The sequence below is a fragment of the Corvus brachyrhynchos genome, unplaced genomic scaffold, assembly GCF_000691975.1.
Source record: "Corvus brachyrhynchos isolate BGI_N302 unplaced genomic scaffold, ASM69197v1 scaffold60, whole genome shotgun sequence".
In the NCBI taxonomy this organism is placed as follows: Eukaryota; Metazoa; Chordata; class Aves; order Passeriformes; family Corvidae; genus Corvus; species Corvus brachyrhynchos.
In genome coordinates, this window is record NW_008236767.1 from 2,552,293 (window position 1) to 2,568,742 (window position 16,450).

Here is a 16,450-nt window from a genome sequence, read left to right on the forward strand (position 1 = left end):
GCTTTGTGGGAACTGGTAGCTAGCATGTACTTATAAACAGGTGATAAATTATATTTGCAGAGTGAAAGATTCAGATAACTAGCGGCTTGCTTAAATGCCACATAAATCTGGATTCTTCTTCAATGGAAACTGAAAAACCTTTGGAAAACAGTGCCTGGTTGGTAGCAGAGAGGAAATGTGAGAGACTCAAGAGAGCATGTGATTTTAGGTCCTCAGCACTGGTACTGTTAGAAAGTATGGATCTTCTCTTTCCCAGTTCTTCATCAGCGTTAAGGATGGAAAGACCTCCTGTATTTGATCATTTTGTTGTTCCTCTTATATGTCTGGATAATATCCCTAGGCAGAAGATATGTTAGACACTGAATGAGAAGCAAAACCAGCCCCATGATGAACAAGGTGGGGGGCAGCATTAAGGTCCAGCTCCACAAAGGAATGTAACTCCTAACTGCTGCAGCAGTCAGTGGGTACACTGAGAAGCTGCATTATGTACATGCTGACTATGAAGACATCTCTGTAAATACTGTTATATACAAAACTGGTGGAAGCAAGACCTGGATCTTCAGTGGTATTTCACTGCCTAATTTGTATTTAGCACTGTCATCTCTGGATGCTCTGCTTCCTATGGAGCAGGGAAGTTTAAGATTTGTTTTCTTGATACTCATTATATTTTTGGAACCTCATTGATCACCCTGCCTGTTTTATTCTGTGCTCTGGGTGATAAGGCTCCAAACACAGCTGTATCTAGTACAGGGCTGCTAAAGTGCACTGTGATTTCCAGCTACATTGCACACCACTGTAAACACCCCCCCTTATAAAATCTGGTTCGCTGGAACACTCAAAGCTGCTGGCTGCCAGGGAATGTTCCTTAATGAGGGTAAGGAGTACTTGAACACATCTATGACTTGGCAACCCTTCCTGTTTTTTATAAGCTACTATACACTTCAGAGAGAAAATATCTTAGAGGCTACTTTTTAATGGGACAAGTTTACTTAAGAGCTGAGTGGAGTTGGTGCCAGTAGTTCTGTTTTGTTCTAGCTTAATATTAGCCTTGTCAAAGTTCTTATAGTGTCTCCTGGGTGTTTCTGTATTGCATACCATATAAAGCTGGTTTTGGGAGCCAAGAATTTTGGCTGGAATATATATTATAGTGTTCTCATTATATTTTTCTAAAGTGTATCAGAGGTGGCCCTATATTAAAGATCCATGGAGCAAGGCTGATTTTTTTTTCTTTCTCCCTTCTAGTTTTGCCTTAGCTCACAACACAGATATTGCATCCAGAATTTGAGCCAACCCAAGTTTGAGGGTTATTTGGGATCCAAGGTCTTGGTTTGGCCTGTAATAAAATTTGGGGTAATTAGTGATTTTTTTTTTTCAGATTATGCCTTGGATTTTGAAAATCACCAGACTTTTGGGAGGGTGCTTTTGGTTTGGGCCTACACTAGCAACTACTACATGAAAAGATTCCTTTCTTGTCTTGCTGACACAAGTATTCACCCAAAGACAGCTCGCCAACATGGTGCAACATGTGATGCATCCTGTCTTGACTCTTTGAGAAGCTGTGTGTTTTATGACTGCTCGGTGCTTTCATACTGAGAGGTATCAATAGGTAGTGTGGACTTGGCAATGATTTTGAATCAGAGGGCATCCAGCCCATCTTTTCTAGAGTGTTTGTGGTAGACCCTGGATCCTTTCCTGGCTGCACAAAGGAAAAAGGGAGCTGCTGTAACAAGGCCATGCTTTGTCTCGGGAGAATCCTGGCTACCACAGAAAAGATGGAGGGAAGGTGTTGAGATGTGGGTGAGATTTATTAAAATTATGTTTGGGCTTTAAGCCTATGTCAAGTTTAAGAAAACATGGCAAAGAACCATTTTTATTCCCTTTTTTGTGCCTATTCTCCTGTGCTCGGTTTTGAGTTTGGTGTGATCACATTACCCGAGAAGCAGCTGTAGGAGCCATAAACAGTAGAATTGACCCCCTGACAAAAATGTTATGGCAGAACCAGATGCTGCTTTATGTGCATGGAAGAGCAGCAGCACAACCCTGCCGTGGTTCCAGTGTGGTGCTGTTGGTGGTGCCCATGTGGGATGGGTGAAAGGACACATTGCTGCCTCCTGTACCTACAGCAGCTCTCTGTGGGACAGTCCAGCGTGTCTCTCTTCATGATCTTCTTAACCAGGGGCTGATGCCAGCTTGCTTCACTGTACACCAGCTTTCAGGCTGTGCTTGCAACCAGGTTATCCAGAACTACTCCTGAAAACAACAAAACAGAGTGAAGGATTGGCGCTCATGAATCTGTGTGAAGAAGGTGAATCTGAACATGAATGGAGGGCAAACTTCCAGCTGGGCAGAGTTACTGCTGTATATTAACCCAAGTATTTAAGTTACAGAGGCATGCTTTTCTGACAGGTGGTGGTAAAAAAGGCTACTTAGCTTTGTAGTTTTCAGGAGACCTGATTTTCTCTCTTTATAGGATTTTTGGAAAAAACCCAAAACTTAGTGACACTGAATGACCTACAAAGATGAAGTAATCAACCTTTTCAGCTTTAATCCTCAGAGAACAGAGACACTGTTTTCTGCTGTTAAATTTCACCCCAAATTTCAAATTTTTAATGAAGTGATTTCAGTGTCCAAATCTATTAGGAAAAAAAAGTCACATGCAAACAGTGTAATCGTATTATTGTGAATATTCAAAGCAGACAGGAAGAGGAAGGCTGTACGGAGGGACACAGGAGGACTTCTGTTTTCAGGCCTGCCCCATTTCGTCATGTTGCTTTGGCCAAACCAATTCATTTTTCAATATTCTCAGTTACGGAGGGGAAAACAATGCCTCCACACCTCATGCGGCCTTCCGTGTCTGTTGTCTTTGCCCAGTATTGCCAATTTCTTAAACAAAAGGCCTTATGTAAAGGCATTTCTTGCGAACCCTAGAAGATGATTTTTACCTGCTCTCATTTTGACTATTTAATGAAGCTACTACATAAAGGTACTACATGAATCAAGATGATTTTATTTGTTTAGATTGGTGAAACCATAAAAGGAAGCCCAAGATTCCAATTGCATTGCAGTTTATTTTTAGAGCAGACTCTGAACAAATAAAACAAATTGCCTTTCCCATGCTACAGTGAATGCCAACAGATATAACCCTTCCTCCAATCTAAAATAAACTTTTCCCAATCTTAGCCATTCCCTTTCCTAAAATGTCCAGGATGAGAGCTGTCACTGTGCTCTTCAGGTTTGGAGCTGCAGGCTTCCACAGAGTGGTGGGTGAGGAGCAAGTGTGGAGCTGGCTGAGGTTAGGGATCCTGGAGACCCAGCTGGCAGCACCTTCCTTTGATAGGAAGGGTTGGAAGCTGAGTAATAGCACACTGCTGACCTACTGCCCTTGGAAGTGCACTGGTGGTTACTGCAGTCCTCATAACCAAAGATATACAATAGAAGTTATGGATACAGGGATAGTGAAGACGAGCCAACAATCTGTCAGACTGAAATCCTTGAAGGACCTCGTAAATACTTTAATGTTTACACAGGGCCTGTATATTTTCACAATTACCTTTCCATGAGCCCAGAATGCTTTACACTGGAACGTTTTCAGGCCTTAAGAAATTATATTTTCTGATATGTCTGAAAACTGCAGGCTCAGCTTCTCTATTGGCCCATATTTTCTCATGAGCAATTAAAGCTGGATTCCTTTTTACCCCCAAATATGCAAAATGTAAATGGTGAGTTCTACCAAAATTATGTATTGATTATGATCACAATGTGGTAAGAAGAAAATGGTTTGAATTTACAAGGGAATGTTGTACCATAAATTGGCAAAAAGATGCATCTACAGGATTTACCTCTATTATGATTAAGAAGTGATAAGAAAAATGACTTTTCTGTAGTGAGATTTTTGAGAGGAACAAACGTATAAGAAGTTTGAAAGATTTAATGCAGTTCTTTAAAACCTTAGGGTGAAAGTTAGGAGGCCTGAAGACATAGATCAAGTGTAGTGAATTTTGAAGCAGCTGACGTGTTCCTCTGGTTTCTGTCACGAGGCGCTTTCCTTTTCTCTCCAAAACAAAGTTTCTGTTAGAGTGTGAATAGGACTGTCATGGAGCTGGCACACCTGCTGCATGTATTAGACATGCAGTGACAATGGATTGGTACTTAATATGAGGCTCTGGTTCTTGCTGTGAGGTCCATTGTGAATCGGCTGTAAGGTCCATAGTGAGTGTAACACAGATCCCTTTTGGCTCAGGGACAAGACTTTCTGCCTGATGTTGAGGGAGGGATAACAAATCCACAGTGACTTTTGGTGGTGTTTTCTATTTCTGGGGAGTCCTGAGAAACCAAAAGAAGTGACTTCTGCATACTTTGTGCAGAAGGAAAGGCGCTGAAGCAGCATCTGGAACTAATAACCTGTGTTTCACAGCTCACTGGTGGGCAGCAAGGGAGCCGCTCCAGCTCCGACAGGCCCTTACGTAAAACCTGCAACACAGTGATTTTCAGCTGTGGGAAACTCGAAACGGCTTCTGCTGGCCCAGCAAGGAGGAGACTGCCTGACTCCCTTTTGGTTCACCTGGGACGACAGGCTCCCTGCAAGGGCATCACCACAGCCTTCAGATGTGGTAGCATGCAGGTGGAGCATGCACATACACACACAGGAAAATCACATCCCGCCATCAAATGGGGTATTCCACTAATTGGAAAGTCTGTTCTGGTGTCTGGCCACCATTTGGCAGATACTGACAGTTTCCACTTAAAACCAGCCAACCTCACCAGAAAGCCAGCTGTGCGGCTGATCTCATGAAGATGTCATTGAACAACTGTTTGAACTCATTCAAGAAATAGTGGGTCTGATTTGAGGCAGGCTGGGATCCCCTGGGGGTCTTTGCTGGATGTTGGTATACAGGCATCCATTGACGTAATAGTTGCACCTCAGTGTTCCTGAGTTACATGTAAGGACATCAGCTTCATTCTGGCACCAGGGACTCATTCCAAGTTCACCTTAAGCTGAAAGAGATTCTCTTTGCTGTTCACATATATGTCACTTTTTCTGTTCCTATGAGTGTTGCTACATCCTCATAAATATTGGTAGCTTGTCATAATGGTTGCCACGATGAAAAGAGTTATTTATTTAAAAAGAAGAAACAGATGGCAAAAAATACTTCAGTAAGTTTCAGCATGTTTGAGAAATGAAATACCCTTTTCAGAAATATCAGTTTTGTGATGCTGTTAAATGCTATTTCACACAATTGCAAGGGAGTTTTTTTTCAGTACACTGTGTGTACACAGAGAGACAGCAGAAGTAAGGCAAAATAAAAAGGCACAGAGTGGAGTAGTTTTATGAAAAGCCATAAAGAGATGAGCATAGTTTTATTAGCTGCTGCCATTCAAATGCATGGAGTTCTGACAGTAGGTGAATGGGACACGAAAGCCATGTCAGACAGAAAAAGCCTGAGGAAGCTGAATCGTGGTGTTGGGAAGAAAGAAGGAAGGAGAAAGAGAAACCAAGTTACACATACACAAAATCTGTTCCCAGAATTGGTAGGTGCATATATCAACCACATTTCACTATAAATACGCTGTCAGGTGCAGAGAGACAGCCACTTGTTTCCTGGAGGAGCAGAAAGTAATACCAGGGTCTTATTTTTAACACATTCTGCACTTGTAGTGAAGGGTCCTTGCCATAAATCACAACCGAGGAAAAAACATGTACTGCACATGAATGGTATGTAGAAAGCAAGAGAATTAGTTAAAGGAATCTTTTTTAAAATTATGAAAGTTTGAAGATATTTGTAGCTGAAAGTATTTTTATGAAAAATTAATTATGGTTCCTAATATGAAAGATAGATAAGAAATATAAGAGATATATTTGTTTTAGAAAAGGGAATGCTGAAGTTTGAGGGGTTAAATGCCTTTCCCAAGGAAGCTGATTGTACAGCTGGAAGGAGAAGTGCTTTTGCTTGAAATTCTGGTTAAAAATGTCAAAACCTTCTATTTACGGGACTGGGAACAGGGTGTAATCAGTATCTCTAGGTAACTAATATTATGTTTTAATAACCTGACTACACTTTTCCACTACAAAGTGCCTGATTCTCGGAGGGACTGAGAAATTTGAAATATTTGTCATATTTTTTTTCCATCTGTATTACTTTAGTTTACTTGTTTTGTAATCTATTACACCTAAATCTCGGTACCCATTTTGACTAAAACATCATCTGATAATCTGTTCCTGATTATTAAAACATATACAGCTGTCACTGTCCATTCCCAAACATTTTAAAGCCAGTATTTTTAATATACTAGTCGGTGCTTTCTTGGACCAGGGAGAGTGGAAAAACTAAGGTGGCTGGTGCAGTACATGAGGGTGGAGGCCCTGAATGAAGCTTTTATAAAAACTGTCTCATAGGAGATTTCCTCTCCTCTTTCCAGCTTGGATTAGGTTTTTTGGCATACGTTTGCAAGAAACTCATCATGTCACTGCATTCAAACTGCAAAAGCCAGCTTAGTACTAAGCAAATTTCCCTTAAAGATTGCTCTGCAATGCTCCATCCAGAGAAGATGCATTTCCCTGTTTGTTTGGTTATAAGCAAGATCATGAGGCATTTATTTTAGTGCTCAATTTACTTGCTTCTCTCACTTCTCTCTTCTCCATTCCTATGGAAGTTTGTTTGAAATATTTCTTTGAATTTAGATAGCTTGTACTGGTGTCATCTTGAAAAATTACTTTCTTTGCCTCTGGTTGGTTATAATGCCAGGGCAGATGGATTTAACACGAGCTTAACCCTTTTGTTTCTGGAAAAGATTAGTACAGGCTTAGATAATAACTTGGAAAGTATAAGGATAGCTGAATCATTGCCATTCTTAATACAGTAATAATCAGTAATGTGTTCCAGGGTTAGCCCATTAGACGTCGAGATGGCTAATCTGACATTGGATCCTTCTGTCTGTGTACATTTATACACATTCATATATGCTCTCTCTAGAGCTCCCTCTGCATTGCTTGCAGGGGTCCTCCTCTCCTGACCACTCAGCTTAGCACCCTTGGCAGGAGGCTGTTTGCTCCTGGCCCCTTGAGAGCCTGGCTGCTGCAGTATCCTCTGTGCCTTGGAGATGCCTGGTGAGGGCTCATAATCACCACAAGCTGTGAACCCATTTTGGATTCTCTCATGTTTCTACCAAATGTCGGCTTTTACAGGTGATATCTGCTGGATGGCACTCTTCAAGGCCATGGTGCAGCACCTTATGTTGGACTTGCAGAGATGCTGAGAGTGCATGTGCGCCAGACAGCTGCTTGTTGGAAATGAGACATTTCCACACCTGCTACAAATCATGTGGGGAAATGCACAGTTCTGGACAGAAACACCAACTGAGTTTAGATGCCTTCAGGTTTGGGTGGAAGCAGTGAGCAGGCACTGACAATAGCTCTGAATATTTAGATGCCTCTACTCCCCTTAATACTGACATGGCTAACAAAGGCTGCTAATTACAATTTGTAATTTGTTTTTGGACTTGCAGTGTGAAAACTTTGTCAAGGACTGTTAGTTTTATGTTTTTACCTGTGGTTTTGCATGTGGTGAGTTGAGGCTGTAGTGTTTATGTTGCTGTTTTTCTAGTTCAAGCATGTGGATCCACTTCTACGATCCTTTATGTGTTTTTTTATCTATTCAAGGTCACATGCACATCCTAATTCATTTATTTGCAGCTAAGTGCCCTTGCATAAACAAATGAATCTATACAAAGTGGGTAAAAGCTGCTGTTCTTCTGACTTAGTAGTGTTTTATACTGATGGTGCTGGTGGGAAAAAATTCATAAGAAAGAAGAAAAGAAAGCTAAAGGAACAGAAAAGCAAACTCTTGGAAGAAAATCCCCAAACATTCAACATTTTCCCCATCTTTCCTACTCCTCACCCTCCTTGCCCTAGTGCATCTCTTTTCCAAAACACAAAACCTTTTTTATCTCTGACCTTTGTTTCTTTTTTGTTCTGCAATTTTTTCAAGCATTAGAGAGAGACAAGTTACCAGTAGATTATGAGACCTTGTGGAAATCCATTTTCCTTTAGTGTACAGTAGTTGCTAAACATATATAACTTTTAAATCCTCTCTGGGAAATAAGTGACAGGGAGACATTCAGCTAACGCAAACAATGCATTTCACAGTAAGTGCTGTTCTACCAAAAGGCCTTTAGACTGAATAGCTAAATGTCCCCTCATTTAAGGATATTGAGGGAGCCAGGATCAGGGGATGCTGGGAAGCTTGTTGTCTTACAGTCAATGTAAATATTTGTAGATATTCTGAAAGGAGTATGAGCCCTGCAAAACTTTTGGCTCCTGAATTAACCATAAGGATTTCTCACTCACTTTAGTGTTCAACTAAAATAGAGACAGCAAGGAGTCATAGGCCTGGTCTGCCGTGCAAAGTTCCGCTGAGGAGTGATTTTCAATAGAGCTAATTAAACAAAAGCATGTCACTAGCATGCATGCACTTACATCAAAGCACACAGGGATTTTATAGGTTTAATTTAACTTTAAATCAGTTTAAATGTGTCTATTTCATGGGCTAGCACTGAGTGGAGCAAATCAATTTTAAATTTAATTTAAGTGGTGTTCTTTTCCAATGCAAGGAGGTCTTATAGGCCTTTCTGTTTCCCTATATTGATCTCAATGATATTCTATGAACATGCTAAAAAACCCCTTTATTTTCCACAGAACTTACTTGCAAAACTACTAAATTCAGTCATCTGCATATGATTAACATTTTTGCAGTACATATGTACTATTCTGTTACATAGTGAAATCCATATTGGCATGTAATTTTTGGATAAGCTTTTTCATAGTTTGTTTTCACTAAATGTCTTGTTGAAAAGAAAATTGGTGGGCCTGTGACAAGTATGTAGAAATCTTTTTTATGACTTTTAAGGCAAGGACAAAAAGAATTTGTATTTAAATGTAAGCAATTTCCTGCGATGTTGTGAGTTTGTTCACAGTGGGGTAACCTTAAAGGTGATAGATAGTAAGAAAGCTAATATAAATAAACTGTATTTATAATGCAGTAGTAGCTACAGGTTGTCACAGCAGTGTGGCTTGTTCAGTACTAGAATGACTATTCAGTTCTTCCAGCAAATGAAAAGTATTAAAAAAAAGAACTTTCTAGTCTCAGAAAATGCATGAATAGTGGAGACTGAATAACTGAAATGCATGCCAATGTTCATAACACAGGTAAGTAATTTTAACATCCTCCAGTCTGAGAGGTTCCCGTCAGCTAATGAGCCTGTCCTCTTAATTGCTCAAACTTCTGACTATATTCAGACAAAAAAACCACCACAAGCATTAAGCAACCCCCAAAACATCCTCCTGAGAACTATTTATACAAGATGCAGTGGTCAGTCCGGGCAGTAAAATAGTGGTTTACAAGAAGCCCAAATAAAACCTAGGGCTGTCCTGAGCAGGATGGCCTGTGGCGAGTCCATGGGTAAACATTCTCAGTGCAGAAAGAGAAAAAGGGGAGCAACAGCCTAAAACAGATGAAGGCAAGTCTGTGAATAAATCCGAGCAGGAAGCATTGCCTGTGTTCTCATGCACCTTAATCCTTGTCATGTGTTTGAATTAGGATTATGCTTCTCTCCCACCCACCTTTAAGTCCATTTAATCATCTGAAACTTATATAAAATATGGAATAAATCTATTTGAAGAAAAGTTCTCTTGTACTGCGTGTTGTCTAAGGAAACCTCCATGTTATGATTAGATATGTTATGGTTAGATCCTTAACAATTTATTTCAGTGGGAAAACTTCCATTTGATTTAATAGCAACAGGGTCTGAACTACATTTTCATGAATCATTTCAAGACAGTTTGCCATTCAGGGATATTGGCTTCTTACCAAATGACTTTCTTAGTTAGATCATAGGGCAGATTGTCTTTGTTCCATGTTATATCCAGTCTCATAGATGTGGTCTTGAAAGCAACCTGAAACCTGGAAATCCTAACTTTGGTGAAATAGCCTTAATACTTTAACACATTATGCTACTACAGTGAATTATGTTTTGGGAGAAAATGTTCTCACATGTCCTATAAAAGAAAAATTTACACTAGATCTATTTCTGTAGTGTGGCTACAGCTCTGTGTCTCTCCTTGAGGTAAATTTATTAAAAGTAAGACAGGCTGACTTGATAAAATCCAAATGTAAGTACCCTGCATTATTCCATAAAAAGGCATTTTCAGCATGGTAAATAAAATGTCCTTGCTTGAAATTGCATTTTGAAACCAAGGCCTTTGTTGCATCAACACAAGTGTGCAGCAGCAGTGGCACTCACCAGCTGAGAGAAGCGTCCTTCGGGAGGCATCTGGGCAGGCTCGTGGTTGTGAAGGTTAGCAAGGGTTTTGACACTGTGTTGCACCATATTCTTATAGTCAATGTGTTCGTTCAGTTTAGAGGCTGAACAACCAGGTGGTAAAATACCTGGTGGGGTGGTTTGCCTTGGAGGGTGCTGATTAATGGGTCATGCACTGCTGGAGGCCTAAAAAGGGGAGCACTGCAGGGTCTATTGCTAGAACTGGCCTGTTGAGCATTTCCATAAATGACTTGGAGGAGACAATGGAGTGTGCTTTCAACAGCATTGCAGATGTTGACAAACTGGAATGGTCAGGGCTGGACCACTCATGCTGTGAGGCTGCACAACTGGGGCTTGTTCATCCTGGAGACGAAGTGGCTTTGGAGGCCCCTAACAGTGTGCCCCCTCCTGCTCAGCCCCATAACTACTGGAGATTATTGAGGAGATGGAGCCATGGTCTCCACAACAGGGCATGGTAGACAAGGAAAAATGGCACAAGTTGAAATGAGATGTTCATACTGGGTATGAGGAAATACCTTCCCACCATAAGGACAGTGGGGTAGTGGCACAGGCTGCCCAGGGTGGTTGCACAGCCTCCATCCTTTGGAAGTCCTTAAGACCTGACAGAAGAAATGCCCAAGCTCATGGTTTGAGCTCATGGATGAGTGCACCTTCAGCAGGAGACTGGTCCAGAGGACTGCTGAGACCCCTTCTGACTTGAACAATCCTTGATTCTTATGATCCTATAGGTACAACTACATTTTGGCTTGGTGTTTTCCTGAGAAGATATACATTGGTAAAGGCTTTCTTTAGCCAATTCTTTTTAAAGATGCCTTGACCTTGTAACAGTCTTTCATAAAACAACTCTTTTGCCTGCTTGTTTCCTACACCCCCGAAGGCAAGGTTATTCTTTACACCAACAGACAGAAGACTTTATGAAAGAAACGTCACTGATGATGAGCAGTGAATCAGCACAGTCCTTAGTGTGTTCTTACCGCTGAAAAACTCACTGATGATAATGCAAGGAGTATAGTGGATGTAGGCAATACACACACTTCATAATCCCAGACAAAACCAGGATCACAGAAGCATATCCCTCACATTTTTATAAATGAATGGTTTGACAAAACAAAAGGATATTTCATAAGTTTCTGCAATAATGTGGAATATTTGCTTTCCGTGCAACAGAGCAAAACTGTGAAGTTGTGAAGACTGAAAATACACATACTGCTAAGAAATACACTCTAGAAATTGCTGAAATGAGACAGTATTCACATTACTCTTATTTAAAAACCATTTGGGGTTTGTACATAGTTCATGTGATTCAAGAAGTTGCTATTATCGTTAATCATGTTTTCACATTGTATTCACTGTGCTAGGTCTAGCGTATTTCTAGACAAAGCTTAAGGCAGGCAAATACAGATTTTTATCTGACCCATGGAAATGGAAAAGAGACAGAGGACTAGCAGGAATCTCCTCATTTAGGAGCAACAAAGTTCCTTTGGTGGAGTGTTTTACACAACAAGCAGCCACAGTGGCACAGTTCTGACAGCAGCTTGTCAGCATCTATGGTTCCCTTTGCGTTCCACTGCTTGTACTTCATTAATTGGTAGCACTCAGTGAGGTTAAGAATGAAAAAAACCCCATCTCTTGAGGATTTTTCAGTTTTGTTTCCAGTAGTTGATACTAAATTCTGCATCCAACCACTTTGATTTGCAAGGTAAATTACAGCTCATTTTAACTCAGAAACCAAATGCAGTTCAGAGAGGTACATTTTTCCAGAAATTGGTGCTCTTGGTCCCTTGAAATGTGGATCTGTAATAAGATGATGTTCCAAATTTTCATTGCGTGCAGTCTGTTTCATATAATTGGGGATGGGTATGACGTGTTTTGATGCACATAAGGCGTATTCTTTTTTGGGATTCATTTAAATCCATCCCAGTTTAGAAGAAGAAACTTGTCTCATAGCTTTGTAGGTGCCGTGTATGAAGTGCATTGTCTTCTCAGCTCATTTACTGTTAGGCAGGTGGTCACATAACAAACCGTCAGAATAATTGGCTTGAAAAAAGAACCTCGTGTCTGTCAGGAGGGAGGACAATAATTAACAACATATGGAAAGAGTTGCTTTTACCACAGGGATGAAAGGTACCATGGTAAAACAGGATGTGGGCAAATGTACGCTCCAGTTGTCTCTGTCTGTGGTTTGTGTCAGCCTGTGTCTGACCAGGAGGTTCTGGCTTATGGTGTCTCCAGATGATAGTCAGAATAATTAATGGGGTTTTTTTTGAAAATAGAAACTATAAAACAAGCTTATAACTAGAGCAGTTCATTGATTTCAGTTGTAGGATTCTGGGCTACTATAATTCCATAGAAATTACCCTTGGATTTTGCAGAAAGTACCTTTATTTTCCGTTTCACCCAACTGTCAGAAATAGTGGGTACACATGTTTTTCAATTTTGTATGTTCATATTTCCCAAAACTTCTTCTAGAACCTGAAAAGTGTTAGAAAATACTGGAAGAATCTGTGAGCTATCTTTGAAAGGGAAATTTTTCTAGCTGCCACCGCTGCAAAAAAACAATCCTATTGCAATGATAAGCATAAACCTGAATTTCTCCAAAGTGCTTAACTTTAATCTATTTGATATCATCCGGAATTCCAGAGGATTTCAGCTCAGATTAAAAATCTTTTTCTTAACTTGAAAAGTCATGCAAATTGATAAATGGGTCTTACGACATCCTGCCTAGGATGACCAAGTCATGCATATGGTAGAGTTTATCACGTATCTCACACAAAGCAAGGCAATGCTTGATAAGCACTTTTATTGGGTAATTACTTTTTATTTTTACATTTGCAAATAAATCAGATTGATTTCCATCTTGAAGTAATTTACTAACACATTATAAACTCATCAAATGCTAACGTGGTACAGTATGCCATTTCCTGTTTACTAAGTAATCCTTTGGCGGTCTGCTTTGTGTCTTTCAGGTTGAGCCTGGAATTGTTCTCTGCCAGGGATGTCATGGAGCCTGGCGTGAGAGCCCTTCACCTGAAGGAAAACATTGCCTCCTTGGCTTGACTTCTTGCAAATACAGGCCACGGCGGATTCCCAGTGGTTTGCTGGCCCAAGCCAGAACCTGCATAGGTGTTTCAGGGAACTATTAAAAGGTAAAAATGCTATCAAATTCATGTCATGTGATGTTTCTGGCTATTTATCAGATTTTTTTTTCTTTAAGCATCTGTTTGTGAAGATTATTTGGGATGTATATGAAACTTGCTCCTATTTTCTTTAGCATGAACAGCAGGTGTCCTTTAAAGAAAGGACCCAGGTCTTTTCTAGCACAAGGTCATCTATTGCATCAGGATTTTATGGAAATAGCAACAGTGAAATGATCTTATGGGAACAGCAGAAAAAGGGAAGAATGCCCTTTGGAGCCTTAAAGGTTCACTGAAACAGTAATATAAAAGGATTTGAATCCAGTTACTCATGACATTTCCCATGCCAATTCAAAGTTGGCCTGGTCTTTCTTCACTTTTTTTTTTTTCATTTTATTGGTGCATGCTTTTTCAGGAAATGAGTTAACATAAATCATATCACAGACAAGATAAGCAACAAAGTCACTGGAAGTAACATGCAAAGGTAAACAAGAATCAGACTAAAGAAATCCTTGCCATATGGGGCACTCTCAAAAGGCATATAAAATCTCCTGATAAATGAAGTATTTATGGTACTGTATTTCATATGACAGCAAGAGTGAATTCATCCTTTTAGGAGGGGATATTAAGACTGTCCTTTGAGTGGTGGGTCATGAGTGTGAACGCAGTGACTTAATTTCCACCTCGAGTATGCTAGAGGAAAGGAGAAGATGCATATGCACCTCCTACTGCATTGGAGTTCACACAGCAAAGCCCTAGGAATTCTGCTTCCAACAACAATAAAAGTGGACAGTTTTTAAATATTATAATTTCTCATAATTTTTATGGTTTCTTTTGTCCTGAATGGCTGTAGTATTCTACATCTTTTCTTGTACAGAGTTTGTTTTTTATCCACTTCTGTTTTATTGCCTTAACTCTGTGGCAGTTGGAGCTACCCGTGAGCAAACAAGGATAAAACTATTTTCTTCTGTCAGTCTGGATGATGGAAAAAAACTATCTGTGCATTTTTGGTGGAGATTTGGTTAGGACTTTCCTACTTACCTACTTTATAACAAATTTTCAAGGATGAACTACTGGCAGCTGAGTGAATATTTCATAAAAAATGTGAACTTGCTTCAGTGACAAGTGAAACAGTTTGCATAAATATTTTAGGAAGACAAATATTTGCTTGCAATGAGAACTGTACAGTGGGAATTGTTTGGGTTTCAGTGATCTGCAGGAGTAATGACATCAATAAGTGCAGTATTGTATATTTGTGTATGATACATATACTTGTTTCCTCACAGTGATCCTATCATAAACATAATACAAAATGTGCTAAGGCCCTAAAACCTAAATTTCTGAGTGATAGTCTGCAGTGTGTACCAATCTGAAGATATTATAGAGCATAAACTAGTGTGCTTTTTTAGTTCTCAGCTATTCACAGCAATAAAACTAGAAAGCACACTAACAACAGCTACAGCCAAAGTTCCTTAAAATTCAGCTTACAGGCCCAGGCTGCTGAAGCATATGCAGAGTTCATGTAAATACTGTCATGCTTTATAACGCAGAGCAAAGTGGTGTTGGAGGAAGCAAAAAGGGGGAAAGGAAGGCTGATACTAGGACACCCCAAAAAAAGGTGCCTGTAGAGAAAAGCTGATGCTCCCTAAAAATTTTGTTAGGCTTGTTGTTGTCTTAATCCTCAGGGCTCTTTCATGATACATTCTGTTAGAGCCTTTTAAAAGGGATGGAGGAAGAAGTTTGTCACTTTCAGCATAAATGAGCTGTTGTTAGACTGTTTTGAATAAAACCAAGATATTATTATAAATGGTTGACAAAGAAGCATCAAATAGCTTTTTTTGGCTAGTTGGTAGTTCACTCCAGTGAAACACACACAGAGAGGCTGTCTGGGAACAAGCATTGTGTTCTGGGGTGCTCTGACAACACCCTTTCTTGTCCCAGTGCTTACCCAGTGGCTTGAGTACTTTCATGATGAATTCTGAGTGCCTTGTCCCCAGCAGGGACCACTGGTGACTTTGCTGTTCTGCTGTTCTCACCAACACTGGGAAGGGAATGCTCTGCAGTCAACCTCTGAAACAAATCTCCAGAAATGTGATGTGTCATGGAATTTGTGTATTCATGACCAGAAGCAGTTGGGGTTTAGGTTTTCCATCTTACTCATACAATTACAGCTCTTGCAGCACATAACTCTTAAGACCAAGATGACAAATGCTGTGAACTCCTTAAGGGAGAAGGGTGCTCTTCAACCTCTTACCCTATGAGATCCACTGAAGTCCCTTATGGAGGTGAAATGACCACAGGCAGGAAAATGATGAGTTATTTATCCACCTTGTACATCAATAATGTTAAAGTGGAGGATTTGTGGCTTGCCTGACATATCTTAAAAAGGTGGCTTGGGGAAGATGTAAAAAATAATTGCCATGATGTTTTTGTTGAGAGTTGCCTTGGATGTAATTATTGATTCTCAAATGTGGTTGTTGTTTTCTTTTTCTCCTGGAACAAAAATGTTGTTATTAGGTTGAAAAGAATGGAGTAACAAGCTAATGAAGGGAAAGAAACAAACAATCTGCTAAGCTCGCATGAAGGCAGCAACAGTTCATAATTTTTTAATACTGTTTCTCATTTATATATTTTTTGTACCATTTTTTTCTCATGAAATAAGCATGAACAAAACACTGTAAATTTGGTCCAAATGTAAAAGTTATTCAGTACCTGCCCACACTTGGAAACTGTAGCAATGAGAGTTGCCGTACACGGATGAAGTGTTGTTATGTTTCATAACACATATGAACGATTCTGACCCTTTGAAGAGAAAAGGTCAATGCCAGTTCTTACAAAAGCAAGGACTGTGGTCAAGTGATGTCAGCTGGAAATTGCATGGGCCAACAGATGCACCTTAGTGTTGGCCTGTAGCAAACACATAGATATTCCAATTTTATTAAAGAAAAACACAGACATGCCTCCCCCTCTCCCCCAAATCT

The 16,450-nt window shown here is 40.0% G+C and overlaps 1 protein-coding gene across 1 annotated transcript in view; it reads left to right on the plus strand.

Annotated features, from left to right (window-relative positions):
• Positions 1-16,450, plus strand: part of LOC108444962 (chloride channel protein B-like) — a 77,018-nt gene that overhangs the window by 47,545 nt on the left and 13,023 nt on the right. Inside the window, 1 exon segment of the mRNA XM_017727400.1 lies at positions 13,215-13,428. Coding sequence (XP_017582889.1) covers positions 13,215-13,428 — 214 coding nt within the window.